The 18,950-nt window shown below is 46.0% G+C and overlaps 1 protein-coding gene across 5 annotated transcripts in view; it reads left to right on the plus strand.

Moving 5' to 3' along the window:
• SLC39A14 (solute carrier family 39 member 14) overlaps positions 1–12,502 on the plus strand; it is a 55,268-nt gene extending 42,766 nt beyond the window's left edge. For 4 of the 5 annotated variants that reach the window (XM_009454978.5, XM_054657305.2, XM_531112.8 and 1 more), the window contains 6 exons: positions 1,869–2,038; positions 4,604–4,726; positions 5,593–5,781; positions 5,897–6,104; positions 7,474–7,658; positions 9,380–12,502. In XM_009454978.5, coding sequence (XP_009453253.3) covers positions 1,869–2,038; positions 4,604–4,726; positions 5,593–5,781; positions 5,897–6,104; positions 7,474–7,658; positions 9,380–9,526 — 1,022 coding nt within the window. In that variant the 3' untranslated portion in view covers positions 9,527–12,502. The remainder of the gene's footprint in view (positions 1–1,868; positions 2,039–4,603; positions 4,727–5,592; positions 5,782–5,896; positions 6,105–7,473; positions 7,659–9,379) is intronic. The other variant, XM_009454981.5, reaches the window with a different exon arrangement.
• Positions 12,503–18,950: the final 6,448 nt, after the last annotated feature.

Consider the following 18,950-nt stretch of genomic DNA (forward strand, 5'->3'; position numbering starts at 1 on the left):
GCCAATCCCCTCCTCCCCTACCCTGGGCTCCAAGGCACCCAATGACTGCCACCTGAGAAATGAACCTGTCCCTCGTATCAAAGCCACAAACGACTTCTAACTCTGGATCTCAGGGCCCACCTCTCACTCCTCTGGCCTCTGCAGGTGCTGTCAGATGCAAGGTTCTTCCAATTTCCCTCCTCCTGGGGACTTGACAGTCTCCCCTCCCTTGTTAAGCCCCATACATAAGGCATCAAGGGAAAGCGGCAGCTATCGACTGCCGTCCATGCCTTTGGTGCTAAGTACTTGCTCTATTCTAAGGAGAAATCCTGGCAGTACTCAGGTCTGGGCACCAAGAGCTTATCCATCTGGAATGAGATGGAAGGAAAAGAGGTTACCAAGTGATATGTAGACTTGGCCTAAAAAGCGAGTGTTCTTTAATTTTGAGCAGGCCATCGTTTCTAGCATAGAGAGCCAAACACAGAACAAAGACTAAGACCAAACAAAATTAAAATGACAAGATAAATGGAAGGGGCACTCAGCCCTTTGTACCTTGCATCTTGACTTTTTTCTGATAGGACTGACTTCCTGGTACCTTGACTTGACTGTTTTGAAATGTTAATTTTGTTGTTTAATTGTTATCACAGAGGAGCTATAAAAATAAGGCCCAAGTTGACAGTCTGCCCACTTTTTTAGCTCAAGCAGGGATGCTGCTGTGGAGGGTGAGGATACGCAGACGTGTGGTTGACCCCATTAGGGAGTCGTGGATGCTGCCCTTCACAAAGATCCCATGTCAGCTGCTTCTCAGGCTTTCCCAGTCAAAAGACTCACCCAGAAAAGACAGCAGATGGGATGCCATGCCTTGCCTGTTCTTCCTGGTTGAATGTGAACCATCTTGGTGCCATCTCAAAATTCTGCATGGATCTGACAAACACTTTGCAGGGGAGGCCTCAACTTGGGCTATTTTTTCAGCTCCAGCAATGGAATATATTAATTTTTTAAAGATTTGAAATGAAATGCCTTGTGACCTGCTGGAATGGAAATACTGTAATTGTGTGTGCTCCACCCCTGTGGCCTGCCAGGGAGTGTCTCATCCTGGTCTGGTTCTGTCTTGCCCTCTTTTGGGCCTGGACGGAGTGTCACAACTGGGAAATGTTCAAGGAAATATTTTTGTGACAGGGTGTTCCTGGAACTCTGTTCTCTGTGCTTGAGCCCCTCTCAGAGCACATGGAAATGAGCAAAGAAGTTGAGAGGTTAAGACACTGAATTTTATGGGCATTGGGCATGAATTAATCGTTCTCCATCCCTTCTGCCCTGCACATCTGGCTTGGCTGTATCTTGCACAAAGCAAACCAAGTGGTCGTGGTGTCACCCGAGCCTGCGCTGTATGAATTGGACATGCAAAAGCAAACGCAGCAGCAGAGTGATCAGCCTCTTTCCACCTGCCTGCATGTCCTATAAAGAGAGCCCTCGAGTCCAAAGTCTGTCCTGGACAGCCTCTGTGATAGGTCTGGGCAGACCTCGGGTGTGTGACGAGGCAGCACCCTGCCCTGCCAGTCACACCACTGGCAGGAACGATTTGGGGCCACCAGTGGCCACAGGGGCAGAAGTCACAGGGTTCCAAGGCCACCTTGAATTCCTCTTTCTTCTGAACTGATTGAAGGAAATTTCATCAGATGTGAATCACTAACAAATTTTCTATTTCTCTCTCCCTCCCTACTTGTCTCTCTCTGATTTTTCTTTTTTGTTCCGTTAATATCCACCAAACTTTTCCTTGCGACCTCCCTATCTGCTCCACCTTCCTCCCCCTAAATGGTGGTTGCTGTGCAATGGGGCATGTGCCTTCTCTCCCTGCCCTGGGTGGGGCTGGCCCTCCCTCCGCACGGCAGTGTGGGGATACGGTCTCCTCTGTGTGACCGTCATCTCCCTCTGCTCCCTCCTGGGGGCCAGCGTGGTGCCCTTCATGAAGAAGACCTTTTACAAGAGGCTGCTGCTCTACTTCATAGCTCTGGCGATTGGAACCCTCTACTCCAACGCCCTCTTCCAGCTCATCCCGGAGGTATGGCAAGCCAGGGCCTTCACCCCGGAGCACGCCGGCGGGCACAGTGGGAGGACCTCCGTTTGGATAGAAGGCATAGAGAGGGCACCTGGAGGCCCTTTCCTTTTGGAAAGCGAAGCTAGAACTTAGGCGTGAACTAGGAGAGGCAGCCCAGCATAGGCTGAAGAGCTGGGTTCAAATCTCAGCTCTGCTATCAGTAGGTTCCATAACCCCAGGCACACCACTGACCTCACACTGCCTCTGTTTCTTCAGATGTGAAATGGGGAGAGACCGGCCTCAGGATGATGTTGTGAGGGTGGAACGAGCGAGTCTTCGGCAGCACTGAGTGCCTGGTGCGGAAAGTGCTGTGTGATGTGGGGTGAAAAGATGCAGTGTAGCGAGCTCACTCTGGCTTAGTTGTGGTGCTCAGATTAAGGCTTTGGGTGCAGAGAAGTTTAAAAAACATCATCAGCTGGGTGCAGTGGCTCACGCCTGTATTCCCAGCACTTTGGGAGGCTGAGGCAGGTGGATCGTTTGAAGTCAGGAGTTCAAGACCAGCCTGGCCAACATGGTGAAACCCCGTCTGTACTAAAAACACAAAAATTAGCCAGACGTGGTAGCGCACGCCTGTAATCCCAGCTATTCGGGAGGCACAAGAATCACTTGAACCCAGGAGATGGAGGCTGCAGTAAGCCGAGATTGCACCACTGCACTCCAGCCTGGGTGACGGGAGTGAGACTCCGTCTCAAAACAAACAAACAAACTCCCACATCATCAGAACCCACAGTTCTCAGTAAAAAGATTGTCCATAGGGAGTTTTGGGGCAAAGGCAATGCAAGTCAAACAATGTCTGGTTTTATATACCTTGATGGTACCTTTGCCTAATAAGTTCATGAGAAAACTTGCCACAAAAGAAGGAGCTGATGGTTCATCTAATTTGGTGTAATCCCCTCAGCAGACCCATTAATTACAGTAAGCACAGGACGTCTCCCTGTGGGTGGTCTCGCAGGCCTGGACAGAGCCGCAGTTGAAGCAGAGATGACTGCATGCGCCTCTTACAACACTTGGTGTTTTCTGAAATGTCAGTTGGCTCCCTCCTAGTGGATCCTTAGGTTAACTCCATGGCATCGATAGAACAAGTAACGTTTTACCACGTTGGAATCTGACCTGCACAAGAACGCATATCCCTGAGTTGAGAACCCAGCTTTTGGGATTTCTGAAGCTCAACCCCATGATTTTGTATTCACCATCCTTTGTGGCTTTTTGCAGAGAAGTGTTCGTTGCCTATTTTCACTTCACTTTTCCCCCAAGATGATTCGACTCCCCTGGAAAGTCAACATGAAAGTGTTGTTTCCCTGGAGGGTGGTGATTCAATTTGGCCCCTTTAAAACATAAAGGCAACAAACAGCCCAGAGTTCCTTGAAGTTGGGATCAACTTTTATTTTGGACCAATTCATGAGAGGGCTGAAGTTTATTCAAGGCCCGTTTCCCATCAGAAAATGGAGGAACAACCCGGTAAATATATATACTTCCTATGTACCCACAAAAAAATTTAAGAATAAAATAGGAGCAAGTCGTTAGATACTTTTTTTTTTGTTTTTGAGACAGTCTCACTCTGTCACCCAGACTGGAGTGCAGTGGTGCCATCTCGGCTCACTGCAATCTCTGCCTCCTGGGTTCAAGCCATTCTCCTGCCTCATACTCCCGAGTAGCTGGGATTACAGGTGTGCCACCAGGCCCAGATAATTTTTGTATTTTTTTTTTTAGTAGAGTTGGGGTTTCGCCATGTTGGCCAGGCTGGTCTCAAAACTCCTGGCCTCAAGTGATCCACTCACCTCGGTCCTTTAAAGTGCATGAGCCACCGTGCCCGGCCAGGTCATTAGACACATTCACAAGAACCCACCATAAATCAGGAGCTTACCCTAGGACAGAATTCTCTTGATTTCTACTCCTGTCCTCTTCCCAGTGGATTCTCCCCTCCCTCTTTGATAAGTGACAGTTTCAGAAAGGACTCAAAACAAAACCCAAAAATTGACGCTCGCAATAACACAGTCCACTTTCTTGGTTCTGTGGTCACTGGGAGGTCTGCGGTTAGGAAAACGCTGCAGTTCTTATTACTTAACTGGGAAATGGGTTTCCCGTTTTAGAAAGTATAATTACACCATCTCCCTTTGTGTTTACAGGCAGGTCAGCCAGGAACACTAGATAAGATGAAAATAAATACAAGTGTCTGCTCCTTCAATATGAAATCTATTGGCAGAGAATGCCTTCATAGCAAAGCACCAAGAGAAATCAAAAGTGGAAAACCATATCGGAGGTTTTTCTTTCTGGGATTAAAATTCTACAGATGATCAGTCTTTTGCATCAGCAAATAAGCTTGAGAAGAACCTGGCAGGTTTAGTGATGTCACATCAGGGAAACACCAAGGACTAGATTTTTGCTGGAAAGAGGATGGGTAGATGGCAGAGTTACTCCATTATGCCTCTCTCCTTTCCTAGAGTCAAGGAAGTAGTTAAGAGATAAGAGGGGGATCAGTAAAGATGCTTTATTTTCTTTAAAACTCATTTTCTTTTCCTGGGTCCACAGGCATTTGGTTTCAACCCTCTGGAAGATTATTATGTCTCCAAGTCTGCAGTGGTGTTTGGGGGCTTTTATCTTTTCTTTTTCACAGAGAAGATCTTGAAGATTCTTCTTAAGCAGAAAAATGAGGTGAGGCCCAATTGTTGCTGAAGAAAGCTCTTCTAGGGAAAACACCCATCTCAAACAGTGTCGATGTATTGTGGTGGTGGTGGTGATGGTCTTAGCCCAATATCACAATTTCTGTGAAACTCTAATTTATTGAGGAGACAATCCCATTTCACCTCCTGAGGATATTTGGCCAGAAGTGAGGCCAGACCAGAAACTAGATCTGGCCTGGGTGCCTTCTACTAAGCAGTAGTTTATCCCCTTTGTTTTGTTCTAAGATTATTTCCTTAATATATTTGTATCTTTACAGGATGGGGAGAAGAGCTTGATACCATGCATTCATTCTGTATGAAGTATGAGGCTGCAGAGAAACAGGACTATTATAGTACAGTTTCAAAAAGATATCTTTAGTGGCTGGCATGCAGTTATTCCCTAAATAGCTGCTGAATTGAGTGAGATTAGCCATTGCAAAAGAGGAGCTCTAAATATTTGAGCAGTGGCTGCCTTGGTGGAATAAGCATGTACCCCGAGGAGACAGCTTTGATATCTGTCTGACACCAGGTCCTTCGCACTTGGTGCAGATTTATATATATAGATATTAGAAACGGGGTCTCGCTTCGTTGCCCAGGCTGCTCTCAAACTTCTCAGCTCAAGCAGTCCTCCCACCTCGGCCTCCCACAGTGCTGGGATTACAGGTGTGAGCCACCATGCCCGACCATGGCTTTATATAATAGCTTTTGCTATGTTTCTGGGCACGTGACCTGCTTGTGTTGTCTTCGATGGTAAGGCTGAGGTCTTCCAGTGTGTGAAGCGCTTCCTTGGAGCAGGTGCTCAATCAGGTTTGTGGTTTTGGTGAATGTCATGCTGATCCCTCCCTGTCACCCTTCCAGCATCATCATGGACACAGCCATTATGCCTCTGAGTCGCTTCCCTCCAAGAAGGACCAGGAGGAGGGGGTGATGGAGAAGCTGCAGAACGGGGACCTAGACCACATGATTCCTCAGCACTGCAGCAGTGAGCTGGATGGCAAGGCGCCCATGGTGGACGAGAAGGTCATTGTGGGCTCGCTCTCTGTGCAGGTCAGTGGGCCACCAGCTGCTTGGTGGAGCCTCTAAGAGGTTGACTCAGGCTTACCTTGAGGGAACATGGTCCAGCCTTTGACTCTGCGGGCCCTGGGGGTGTGCTTTCTCCTAGGACCTGCAGGCTTCCCAGAGTGCTTGCTACTGGCTGAAAGGTGTCCGCTACTCTGATATCGGCACTCTGGCCTGGATGATCACTCTGAGCGACGGCCTCCACAATTTCATCGACGGCCTGGCCATCGGTGCTTCCTTCACTGTGTCAGTTTTCCAAGGCATCAGCACCTCGGTGGCCATCCTCTGTGAGGAGTTCCCACATGAGCTAGGTAAGCGTGCGTCCCCCGTTCCACTGGTGCTCCCTCGGGTGGTGGTGTAGGCCCCCTTCCTGTGGCCGGTTCCTTGCTCCCATCTCCCTGTCTTCACAGTGCTTATTGTAACTGATTTAACACACTCCTAAAGCTTCATGGACCCTAATCACCTTTTTTTTGGAGACGGAGTCTCGCACTGTTGCCCAGGCCGGAGTGCAGTAATGTGATCTCGGCTCACTGCAACCTCCACCTCCTGGGTTCAAGCGATTCTCCTGCCTCAGTCTCCCAAGTAGCAGGGATTACAGGCGCCTGCCACCACACTCGGCTAAATTTTTTTTTTTTTTTGGATTTTTAGTAGAGACAGGGTTTCACTACGTTGGCCAGGCTGGTCTTGAACTCCTTACCTCGTGATCCGCCCGCCTCAGCCTCCCAAAGTGCTGGGATTACAGGCATGAGCCACCGAACGTGGCCTAACCACCATTTCTTAACGATTAAATAAATAATTTAAAATGATGGGGTTTTTACAGGGGTGTTTGTTTCCTTTTAGCCCCATATGCAGTGGCTCAGTTCTCACCTATACAGTGGGGTTAATAAGAGCACCTCCTTTTAGAATAATAGTGAGGATTAAAGGAAAACAAAGGGTGAGAGGGACTTCCCATGTGCCAGGTGCTATTCTGAGCACTCAGTAAAGGCTCTCTCTTCTAGCCTGTTAATCTTCCAAAGGCTCAGGTGCCTGGCAGGTGCATGGCAGCTGGATGAACCAGGGGGTAGGAGGGACTTAGTTTGATCAGAGGGAGAGTGTAAAAAGCTAGTAATTACTCCAGAGGCTTTAGGGACGACTTAGGGTCAAGTTCTGGCTTTGCCATATATTGACTTGTGACTTCAGGCAAATCACTTCTCACAGTCTCGACACTTAACTTCTCCCAGTCTTGATTTTGTTTCCATGGTAGTTGTGAGGAAGGGGGTTCCTTCTGTTTCACTATGAATCCAGACAGAAATGAGGAGGCCAGTGCCAGCTGGTCATCTATTTTTAAAATCCTGAGAAAGATTTTCAGCCTCTAGGCTGGGTATACGGCCAGTTTGGCAAATGGAGACGGGTCCTGAACAGGAAGTTCAAGGGCCTGTCTTGTCACTTCTGTCTTGAGTCTAGGGCTGTCTTGATTTTTTTCACCCACACTTTTAGTAGTCTGATGTCATCGGTGCCCTCTGTCTCCCACGACCTTGTATGACTGGCTCTCACTTTGTCGCCAGGCTGGATTCAAACTCCTGAACTCAAACGGTCCTCCCAGCTGAGCCTCCTGAGTAGCTGGGATGACAGGTGTGCATTCACCATGCCCATCTTACTCTTCCTTCCTCGTCCCTCCCCTTTTCATTCTCCCTGCTGTAGGAGACTTTGTCATCCTGCTCAACGCTGGGATGAGCATCCAACAGGCTCTCTTCTTCAACTTCCTTTCTGCCTGCTGCTGCTACCTGGGTCTGGCCTTTGGCATCCTGGCCGGCAGCCACTTCTCTGCCAACTGGATTTTTGCGCTGGCTGGAGGAATGTTCTTGTATATTTCTCTGGCTGATATGGTAAGTGTTCCACAGTTCACTGGATGAGAGGGCGGCTAAGGGGGTGGATGTTAGGTAGGTAGTTTTTTTTAATTTTTATTTTTTTTGAGATGGAGTCTCACTCTGTCTCCCAGGCTGGAGTGCAGTGGCATGATCTCAGCTCACTGCAACCTCCGCGTCCCGGGTTCAAGTGATTCGCCTGCCTCAGCCTCCTGAGTAGCTGGGATTACAGACGTGCGCCACCACGCCTGGCTAATTTTTGTATTTTTAGTAGAGATGGAGTTTCCCCATATTGGCCAGGCTAGTCTCGAACTCCCGGCCTCAGGTGATCCACCCGCCTCGGCATCCCAAAGTGCTGAGATTACAGGCATGAACCACCGCACATGGCCGGTAGTTTGTTTTTAATAACATCTTCCTTAGCTTTCTTTCACACACCACAGAGTTCGTCTGTTTAAGGCGTACCTACCATTCAGCAGTTTTTAAGGGGGCATTAGATTTTAAAGGAGGAAAAGTTTATGTTTTTGTTAGCATATGTCATTAAAGAAAATGATTATCATTGATCTATGGTCTTTATTAATTATTATGGAATGGCTGTATATAGATAAGAGACAGAAGAAAGGAAAGAAAATTACGCATAATCATACATCATACTACCCCTAAAACAATAATAGCAATACTTTGGTTTGTTTCTTTTTTTATCTCAGTGCATTGGGTGTGTCTTTTTCTTTAATTTTTTTTTTTAGACAGAACCTCACTCACCTAGCCTGGAGTGCAGTGTGTGATCATAGGCCACTGCAACCTTGAACTCCAGAGCTTAAGTGATCCTCCTCCCTCAGTCTCCCAAGCAGCTAGAACTACAGGCTCCAGCCACCATGCCCAGCTAATTTTTTGAATTTTTATAGAATGGGGTCTCTATGCTGCCTAGGCTGGTCTTGAACTTGTGGCCTCAAGGGATCCTCCCATCTCAGCCTCTCAAAGTGCTGGGGTTATAGGTGTGGGCCACTGCATCTAGCTTGTTAATAATATCTTGGTAACAAAAAGACCTCTTCAAGTGTTTAAAGTCCACAATAAGGCCAGGCATGGTGGCAGGCACCTGTAGAGCTACTCAGGAGGCTGAAGTGGGACAATTGCTCGAGCCCAGGAGTTTGAGGCTGCAGTGAGCTATGTTCGCACCACTGCACTCGAGCCTGGGCAAGAGAGAGTGGAAAAAAGGGAAAAAAAAAACCAGTCTATAATATAAAGTTTATTTTTTATCAGAGTACATTTATTTTTAGCCAGCCTCTAAACTCATCCAGAGCCACATACACGTTGAGTACTTTGTTTTACCTAGACAGTTGTAAAGACATGGTACCTGCTATTGTTAATTTTCTTTTTTTGTTTTGTTTTGTTTTGGAGATGGAGTCTCGCTCTGTTGCCCAGGCGGGAGTGCAGTGGCGTGATCTCCATTCACTGCAGCCTTGCCTTCCGGGTTCAAGCAATTCTCCTGCCTCAGCCTCCCAAGTAGCTGGGACTACAGGCCTGCGCCACCACGCCCAGCTAATTTTTATATTTTTAGTAGAGACAGGGTTTCACCATGTTGGTCAGGCTGGTCTCGAACTCCTGACCTCTAGTGAGCCGCTGCACCTGGCCCTGATAATTTTCTTTGTCAACCAACCTGATCTATATCTCCATCACTGAATTGCCCTGGACTTACAAGATGAAGCAAGGAATTGCAGCTGTGTTGTTTCTTGCTTCTTTCCCAGTTCCCTGAGATGAATGAGGTCTGTCAAGAGGATGAAAGGAAGGGCAGCATCTTGATTCCATTTGTCATCCAGAACCTGGGCCTCCTGACTGGATTCACCATCATGGTGGTCCTCACCATGTATTCAGGACAGATCCAGATTGGGTAGGGCCCTGCCAAGAGCCTGTGGGACTGGAAGTCGGGCCCTGGGCTGCCCGATCGCCAGCCCGAGGACTTACCATCCACAATGCACCACGGAAGAGGCCGTTCTATGAAAAACTGACACAGACTGTATTCCTGCATTCAAATGTCAGCCGTTTGTAAAATGCTGTATCCTAGGAATAAGCTGCCCTGGTAACCAGTCTCTAGCTAGTGCCTCTTGCCCTCTCCTCACCTCCTTTTCTCTCAGTGACTCTGGAACCTGAATGCAGCTTACAAGACAAGCCTGACTTTTTTCTCTGATTACCTTGGCCTCCTCTTGGAACCAGTGCTGAAAGGTTTTGAATCCTTTACCCAACAATGCAAAAATAGAGCCAATGGTTATAACTTGGCTAGAAATATCAAGAGTTGAATCCATAGTGTGGGGCCCATGACTCTAGCTGGGCACCTTGGACCTCCAGCTGGCCAATAGAAGAGACAGGAGACAGGAAGCCTTCCCATTTTTTCAAAGTCTGTTTAATTGCCTATTACTTCTCTCAAAGAGACCCTGAAGTCAGAACACGTGAGCAGGGTGAGAGGCGAGGCAAGGTTCATCCTGAATGGGAGAGGAAGTCGAACCACTGCTGTGTGTTTTGTCAGGATGCTCACTTGCTCCTACTGAGATGCTGGGTATTGATTTTGTAATAGCACCTGGTGTTTCATGGCTGTCCGAGTGAGCTAACGTGGCGGTGTGGCTGCCTGGACCTCCTCTTTCAGGTTAACGCTGACAGAATGGAGGCTCAGGCTGTCTGCAAGAAAACAGTTGGTTTGGCTGTGATTTTGACCTCCTCTTCCCCACTGCCATCTTCTAAGAGACTTTGTAGCTGCCTCCTAGAAACACATTCTGAGCACATTTGAGACCTCTGTGTTAGAGGGGAGACTGCACAAACCATCCTCCCCCAGGTTGAGACGTCTGCAGAGTGGCAAGCTGACTTGTAGAAATGGGGCGCCATTTATGCTCTACTTAGACAAGGGTAATCAGAAATGGAATCAGTGCAGGCAAAATTTAGGATTTGCCGCTTCCATAAATCAAAGCATGACTAATAGGGGGTCTCTGAAATGTAAGGGCACAAACTTCACTTAGGGCATCGCAGATGTTTGCAGAATGGTTGGCCTAATTATTATGCTACAGATGGGTTTTAAATGACCCGTCTAGGTTACTGCTTCCTTGCAAAAAAAGTCGAATCCTGCATTGAATTGAATATGAATTGCTCTAACTCTTTCCAGAAAATGGATGGAGATAACTTGTCTGCAAAACTGTAGGCCAGCCTCAGCCACTGTGGAGCCCTTGCCTCCGAGCTCTGGCTTCAAGGGGAGCTCTTCTCCAGGTTCACTAGGTGAATTGATTTATTATTATCATATTGATAATGTGAGATTCTTTAGCCACTTTGGGGAGCCTGTCTCTCCAGAAGCCTTTCTTAGTGGTGCCCACAATTGGAGCCCAGGGGCCATGTTTGCAAACTGATGATTCATGTGCATGGCTGACGGGAGTACTGGTTCACTACCAATGCCTGAGCTTTTCTCTTACATAGAAAAACTGTCCACTCTCAGTAATCACAAGCAGCATCCGTTTTGTTTTCTCTTCTTGGGAGACATCTGTCAAACCAGGAATATTCTTGAAAAGAACGTGAGCAGGAAAACTGCTGGTGATACTTTTTTAAGTTTTGTTTTTATCTTGCCTGTTGGCTTCAATACATTTGAGAATACGCTGAAGAGGGAAAATTTCAGTGATGGAGATTCTAGATTAAATATCGGAAATGATTTCCTGGTGGGATTATGGTCCAGTTTTACCAAAGAACCAATTCCTTGAATGTTGGAATCTAACTTTTTATATTGTCATTATTATTGCTGTTTTTAAACGGTTCTTTGTCTTTTCTGTTTTATTTTTCTCAAGCTGCTTTCAGGAGCTAGCAGAAAATAACTCAAAGTTGAAGACTCTGGAAGATTTTGCTTTAACCTAACTCGCATTGATGTATTAAATTTATAATTTTAGCATTCCCAATAGATCCTATCATTCCTTAAACATAATACCCTTTGTCTTGGAGTAGAATACTAAGTTAGAGTTAGTGGATTTCTAGTTTAGGAGAGGAGCTCAAAACTATAATCTTTAACAAATTGAAAAATGAAATAGGGTGTTTTCCCTTTTTGTGCACACCTATATTACCTTAAGAAATTTCCTTCCATAGACAGCTGCCTCAAAGGGAAATCCTCTTTAAACTGTAGTTGGTGCAGAGGTCAGTCCTAGTCGGAGCTTAGGAGGGGCGGAGACGCTCACATCGTCTGACTTGAGTCGCCACTGATTGTGGCAACAGCTTTGCCTCATGAGTCGAAAATTGGCAATTTCTTTTGATTTTTAGTTGTTGAATTTGCTGTTTCAAGCATTTGTACATATTAGAAGTCTAAGGAGTAGCGAGTCAGTGGGAGGACTTTTTCACCCGTCATTAGCAGCTTCGACCTCATTTTCCAGATGCACCAGCTCCTATTAATAAGTTAGCAAGGAAAGTGTATGTCACGTGCAGGAACAGTGAGGCAGGGACAGGGGTTCTGCTCCTTCTCACTTCACCACCGGCACACAGCTTGCCCCTGTCTTTGCCCCCAAAGGTATTTTGTGTCTAGTGTCAAATTGGAGCTATTCTTCACTGGTCCTTAACCTTGGGTTTTAAAAAGAAGGCTTCTCTGTTTGGGTAGCGTAAGAGCTGAGTATAGTAAGTCCTCTTCCAAAGAGATGGCAATATGCCGGGCATCTACTTTAAAACAAAGTTGTCTGATTTTTGCAAGAGAGGTTAGGATTTTATTGTTCATATTTCCCTTTACAGTTCTGCAGTTCCATCACAGTATTTTTTTAAATAACTCAGGTGTATGAGAAGAAATTAGAAAAGAAAATTAACTTATGTGGACTGTAAATGTTTTATTTGTAAGATTCTATAAATAAAGCTATATTCTGTAATTGTTGAGAATCCCACGGGTGATCATTTGCAATAAATGTGGATGTAATGAAGGCTGTTGAACACAAGGTGGCGATGGTGTCTCACTGACGTACAAAGTTTTGTTTTACCGGGTCTGGTTTAACATTTGACTGGGATTTTAGAAGGTTTTTTTGTTGTTGTTGTTATTGAGACAGAGTTTTGCTCTTGTCGCCCAGGCTGGAGTGCAGTGGTGCGATCTCGGCTCACTGCAACCTCCACCTCCTGGGTTCAAGCGATTCTCCTGCCTCAGCCTCCCGAGTGGCTGGGATTACAGGTGCCCGCCACCACACCTGGCTAAATTTTGTATTTTTAGTAGAGATGGGGTTTTGCCATGTTGTCCAGGCTGGTCTCGAACTCCTGACCTCAGGTGATCTGCCCGCCTTGGCCTCCCAAAGTCTTGGGATTACGGGCTTGAGTCATTGTGCCAGGCCAAGAAGGAAACTTTTGTACTCTCTTCTCTTTTCTTTCTTTGAGACAGTCTCACTCTGTCACCCAGGCTGGAATGCAGTGGCACGATCTCGGTTCACTGCAGCCTCCGCTTCCTGGGTTCAAGCGATTCTCATGCCTCAGCTTCCTGAGTAGCTTGGACTACAGGCATGCAGTACCATGCCCAGCTAATTTTTGAATTTTGTTGTTGTTGTTGTTTTGTTTGTTTTTTTTTTTTGAGACGGAATCTCACTCTATCGCCCAGGCTGGAGTGCAGTGGCACGATCTCGGCTCACTGCAAACTCCGCCTCCCGGGTTCACGCCATTCTCCTGCTTCAGCCTCCCGAGTAGCTGGGACTACAGGTGCCCGCCACCACGCCCAGCTAATTTTTTGTATTTTTAGTAGAGACAGGGTTTCACCGTGTTAGCCAGGATGGTCTCGATCTCCTGACCTCGTGATCCCCCTGCCTCGGCCTCCCAAAGTGCTGGGATTACAGGCGTGAGCCACCGGCCATGATTTTTGAATTTTTAATAGAGATGGGGTTGCGCCATGTTGGCCAGGCTGGTCTCAGAACTCCTGACCTCAGGTGATCAGCCTGCCTCGGCCTTCCAAAATGCTGGGATTACAGGCATGAGCCACTGCGCCTGGCCTATACTCACTTTAATTGGTTTCTCTCTCTCTCTAATCTATCTTCCTATATAGATAGATAACTGTATCTACAGATAAAGTTTTATATCTATCTAGAGAGAGAGAGTGAGCTTGAACTCCCAGGCTCAAGCAATCTTCCTGCCTTAACCTTTTGAGTAGCTGGGACTAGAGGCGAGCACTACCATGCCTGATTAATTTTTTAATTTTTTTTTTTTTATAGAAACATCTTGCTACGTTGCCCAAGCTAGCCTTGAACTCTTGGCCTCCCAAAGTGCTGGGATTATAGGCACAGATCACCAAGCCTGGCCAAAATCGATTAGTTTATCTCTTTCGGAGGCTGTGATCTCACTGTGTTGCATGATAAAAGAATTGTGGTGTTTCCAAGAAGACTTTTCTATCACCCTGTTTTCTCTTACATAAACTTGAAACTTGTAACGTTTGCTTAGTTTGTTTAAGCCACATTTCTATATCTTACAGGGAAAAGTCCTCTGTCAATGCGACTTAAAATGCTAAAGCTATTCCCATTCCAATTTAGTTGTAGGGTCAGGGATCTGTTTTTCTTCGACAACAGAAATGACCAGTAAGATAAAAAAAAAAGTTGGTTCAATCTTATGACTACCTCCATTAAAGATTTTCAAATGCCTGTTAGTCCTTCCTTTGTTAAAACAAGAATAATATATGAAGTGGCTCGTGTTGGTCGTTTAATTTGCATTACCTCACTACTACGCCATTTGCTATTCAAAATGACATTCACACTGCCCTTCAGCTCCTGACACCTCGACGTCCTTTTCTGCCTACAGTCCCTCCTGCCTTTCCAGGAGTCTGTCTCTGCATACCTCAGTTACAGGACTTGCATTGTAATTGCTGTTCTTTGCATACCAAATTCCTTCTGGGTGGAGGCCGTATCTGGTTTCTTTCTGTGATGTCAGCACTGGCCATATGGAAAGAATGAATGAAAAAACTAAATGAGCCAGGTGCAATGACTCACGCCTGTAATCCCAGCACTTTGGGAGGCCAAGGCAGGTGGATCACTTGATGTCAGGAGTTTGAGGCCAGCCTGGCCAACATGGTGTGAAACCCTATCTCTACTAAAAATACAAAATTTAGCCGGGCATGGTGGTGTGCCCCTGTAATCCCAGTTACTCAAGAGGCTGACGCAGGAGAATCACTTGAACCCGGGAGGCAGAGGTTGCAGTGAGCCAAGATAGTGCTACTGCACTCCAACCTGGGCAACAGAGTGAGACTCCGTCTCAAAAAAAAAAAAAAAAAAAAAAAAGACTAAATGAAATGTCTTTTAAGTTCTGTGTTGGTGGAGATGCTCCCTTTCCATGGCGAGCAGTTCCTGTTGTGTCTTCCAGTCATCAGTGATGGTTTCGCTTATGCTTTACTACTCGGTCCACCTTAATTTAGAAATGTAAGTTTGAGAGAGGTGTACTTGTGGCCCACGTGGAACAGAGCTAAGCAAAGTAAACAGGCCATTAAGTAGATTAAAACCTTGACCTTAGCCATCTCTTTGTAATACTCTTAATCAGCTAAGCCATCTAGGACATTTTTGGTGGAAGGTGAAATAACTGAAATTCAAAAAATGCTATGAGTGTTCTCTCCTACTTTCTTCCTTCTGTGCACTTTACCATTCAGTGATGCTTGGATCAGATTTGGGCAAAACCCACTTCAAGAAATAGCAAACACACTAAATGTGGACGTAGTGTTTTTGATGCGTGGGAAAACATTGCATTCGTGATTGGTGGCTTTCGGCTGACTTTTTTTTTTTTTTTTTTTAATAGTGGAAAAAAAATCAGTGGTTGGGAGCGATCCACAGGTCCTTTATCAGCCTTCAGCTAAGTATGCTTAGAACTGCCAGCCAAAAAACAGTTGTATTTCTTTTCAGCAGATGTCTATTCTTGCCAGATGTCTTTTCAGGAGTTTTTTGTTTTTGTTTTTGTTTTTTAATGAAGGAAGGGAGTTAATGGAGTATCCTTTGTAACAGCAATCCTTGATCCAGCAGTGGGTCAGATTCCAAGATGGTAGCGTCAATTATGGTTAAGGAATAATCCCAAAGTGTTCTGACCCTGGCAATCATAAGCCAAGAAGTTCTTCTACTAGGCTCTAGATGGTTTTTTTTTTGTTTTTTTTTTTTTTTTTTTTTTTTTTTTTTTTTGAGCAGAGTTTTGCTCTTGTTGCCCAGCCTGGAGCACAATGGTGCGATCTCAGCTCACCGCAACCTCCACCTCCCAGATTCAAGCGATTCTCCTGTCTCAGCCTTACCAAGTAGCTGGGATTATAGGCATGAGCCACCAAGCCTGGCCAATTTTGTATTTTTAGTAGAGATGAGGTTTCTCCATGTGGGTCAGGTTGGTCTCGAACTCCCGACCTCAGGTGATCCGCCCACCCTGGCCTCCCAAAGTGCTGGGATTACAGGCGTGAGCCACCGCGCCCGGCTTGTTTTTATTTTATTTTATTTTATTTTGAGACAGGGTCTTGCTCTGTCACTCAGGCTAGAGTGCAGTTTCTCGATCATGGCTCGCTGCAGCCTCAATCTCCTGGGCTCAAGTGATTCTCCCACCTCAGCTCCCAATTAGCTGGGGGTACAGGCATGCGCCACCACACCTGGCTAATTTTGATTTTTAGTGGAAAGGAGGTCTCGTTAAGTTGCCCGGGCTGGTCTCGAACTCCAGGGCTCAAGCAATCCTCCTGACTAGGCCTCCGAAAGTGCTGGGATGACAGGCATGAGCCATTGCACCCGGACTCTCTAGATGTTTTTCTACAACCGGTTTACTTATAGATCTGTGGAACACTGAGGTTCCCTAAGAATAAACTCAGGCAATAATCCACACAGGTTTTCACAAATCCATTCGTGTGACACAAAGCCATCAGGAATCTCCCAGAGGAGGCTCCTGAACAAGGAGTTTTTTTTGATGAAGTAATTCTAAATGATATGCTCTCTCTTTTTTTTTTTTTTTTTTTTGAGATGGAGTCTCACTCTGTTGCCCAGGCTGGAGTGCAGTGGTGTGATCTCAGCTCACTGCAACCTCCGCCTCCCAGGTTCAAGCAATTCTCTTGCCTCAGCCTCCGAAGTAGCTGGGATTTCAGGTATGTGCCGCCATGCACAGCTAATTTTTGTGTTTTTAGTAGAGATGGGGTTTTCGCCATGTTGGCCAGGCTGGTCTTGAATTCCTGACCTCAGGTGATCCACCCACTATGGCCTCCCAAAGTGCTAGGATTACAAGCATGAGCCACCACGATCAATGTGCTCTCTTAAAATATGGTTTGTCGGGGCCGGGTGCAGTGGCTCATGCCTGTAATCCCAGCACTTTGGGAGGCCAAGACAGGTGGGTGGATCACCTGAGGTCGGGAGTTCGAGACCAGCCTGGCCAACATGGAGAAACCCTGTCTCTACCAAAAATACAAAATTAGCCGGGTGTGGTGGCACACCCTGTAATCCCAGCTACTCGGGAGGCTGAGGCAGGAGAATCGTTTGAACCCAGGAGGCAGAGGTTGCGGTGAGCTGAGATCACGCCATTGCACTCCAGCCTGGGCAACAAGAGAACAAGAGCGAAACTCCATCTCGAAAAGAAAAAATAGGGTTTGTCTTCCTGCGTTTGGCTAACATTTTAAATGCATCAAAATCAAAGAATGACCCAAGCTAATTAATAGGACATTCACCCCAAAATTTGATGTCAACCTTTGGGTTTTAAGAAGGAAAACAACTCATTCAATAAAGGGAATCATTTTCTTGCTTAAAATAAAGGATTAGGTCTTTAATTATAAATGCTAGTAAGGAAAAAAAAAAAAAACTCTTTGATCTTGAGTATCCTCCCAGAATAGGCGATTCTTTCAAGTGGCATCTTCTCTATAACTTCTTGAAGTTTATAAAAACAAGCTCTTTTGAAGCCATTGTCTGGTTGTATTCTATAGATGTGGCCCTTGAAGTGAAATATCTTACACTGCCAAATTCACACAATTTAAGCATTTAGTGATTCTGCAAATATTGTAGGATTCTTTCCCCCTCTTGAAAATCAAGAGAACAGGAGAGAGAGATGGAATTTACATTTTTCTTTTCTGGGAAAGCTGATTTAAACAAAGGGATCATACTGATTTTTCAGTATACATGATTCAGTGAAATAGTCTAACTAAAAGGGCGGTAAAATCTAAACAGACTGGGTGTGGTGGCTCACACCTGCAATCCCAGTGCATTGGGAGATTGAGACAGGAGGATTGCTTGAGGCCAGTATTTGAGACCAGCCCGGGCAACAGTGAGACCTGTCTCTATAAAAAATAAAAATCTGGCCTGGTGCGGTGGCTCACGCCTATAATCCTAACGCTCTGGGAGGCTGAGGCGGGTGGATCACCTGAGGTCAGGAGTTCAAGACCAGCCTGACCAACATGGGGAAACCCCTGTCTACGAAAAATACAAAATTAGCTGGGTGTGGTGGTGCATGCCTGTAATCCCAGTTACTTGAGAGGCTGAGGCAGGAGAATCACTTGAACCCAGGAGGCGAAGGTTGCAGTGAGCTGAAATTGCGCCATTGCACTGCAGCCTGGGCAACAAGAGCGAAACTCTGTCTCAAAAATAAAATAAAATAAAAATCTAAACAGAGATCTCAATATCATCTTTATCTGGCTTTAAGGTATATTCCCACAAATCTGTTTTTCTAATAATGCTCAACTTAGCTTAGTAGAAAAAATTTTGTTCCTCGGTTCATATGTTCTTTTTTTTTTTTTTTTTTTTTTTTGTGACTGAGTCTCACTCCATTGCCCAGGCTGTAGTGCCATGATACGATCTCAGCTCACTGCAACCTCTGCCTCCCGGGTTCAAGCGATTCTCCTGCCTCACCCTCCTGAGTAGCTGGGATTACAGGCGCATGCCACCACACCCACCTAATTTTTGTATTTTTGGTAGAGACAGGGTTTCACCATGTTGGCCAGGCTGGTCTCGATCTCTTGACCTTGTGATCCGCCCAGCTTGGCCTCCCAAAGTGCTGGGATTACAGGCATGAGCCACTGCGCCAGGCCAGTTCATGTGTTCTTTTAACATTTTGTTTGAAATGGAGGCTGACTGCATGGAAGACTGCCTTGATCTAACTGATGATTTTGTTTTTTCACTGAAAAACTTAAAGCAGCCTTGTAAACTAGTTTAAATGGGAGAATCCTTGGAAAAGTGTTGATGTTTGGTAATTTTTGAGCAAACGAAGGTAAGAACCAATGCAAACCTACTTCCCCAGAGTTCTGCATTGTGTCTTTGTCTTGAAAAAGAACACAGAATGGCCAGGCGTGGTGGCTCACGCCTGTAATCCTAGCACTTTGGGAGGCCGAGGCGGGTGGATCGCAAGGTCAGGAGATCGAGACCATCCTGG

This window comes from Pan troglodytes, chromosome 7 (assembly GCF_028858775.2).
Source record: "Pan troglodytes isolate AG18354 chromosome 7, NHGRI_mPanTro3-v2.0_pri, whole genome shotgun sequence".
Taxonomy (NCBI): domain Eukaryota; kingdom Metazoa; phylum Chordata; class Mammalia; order Primates; family Hominidae; genus Pan; species Pan troglodytes.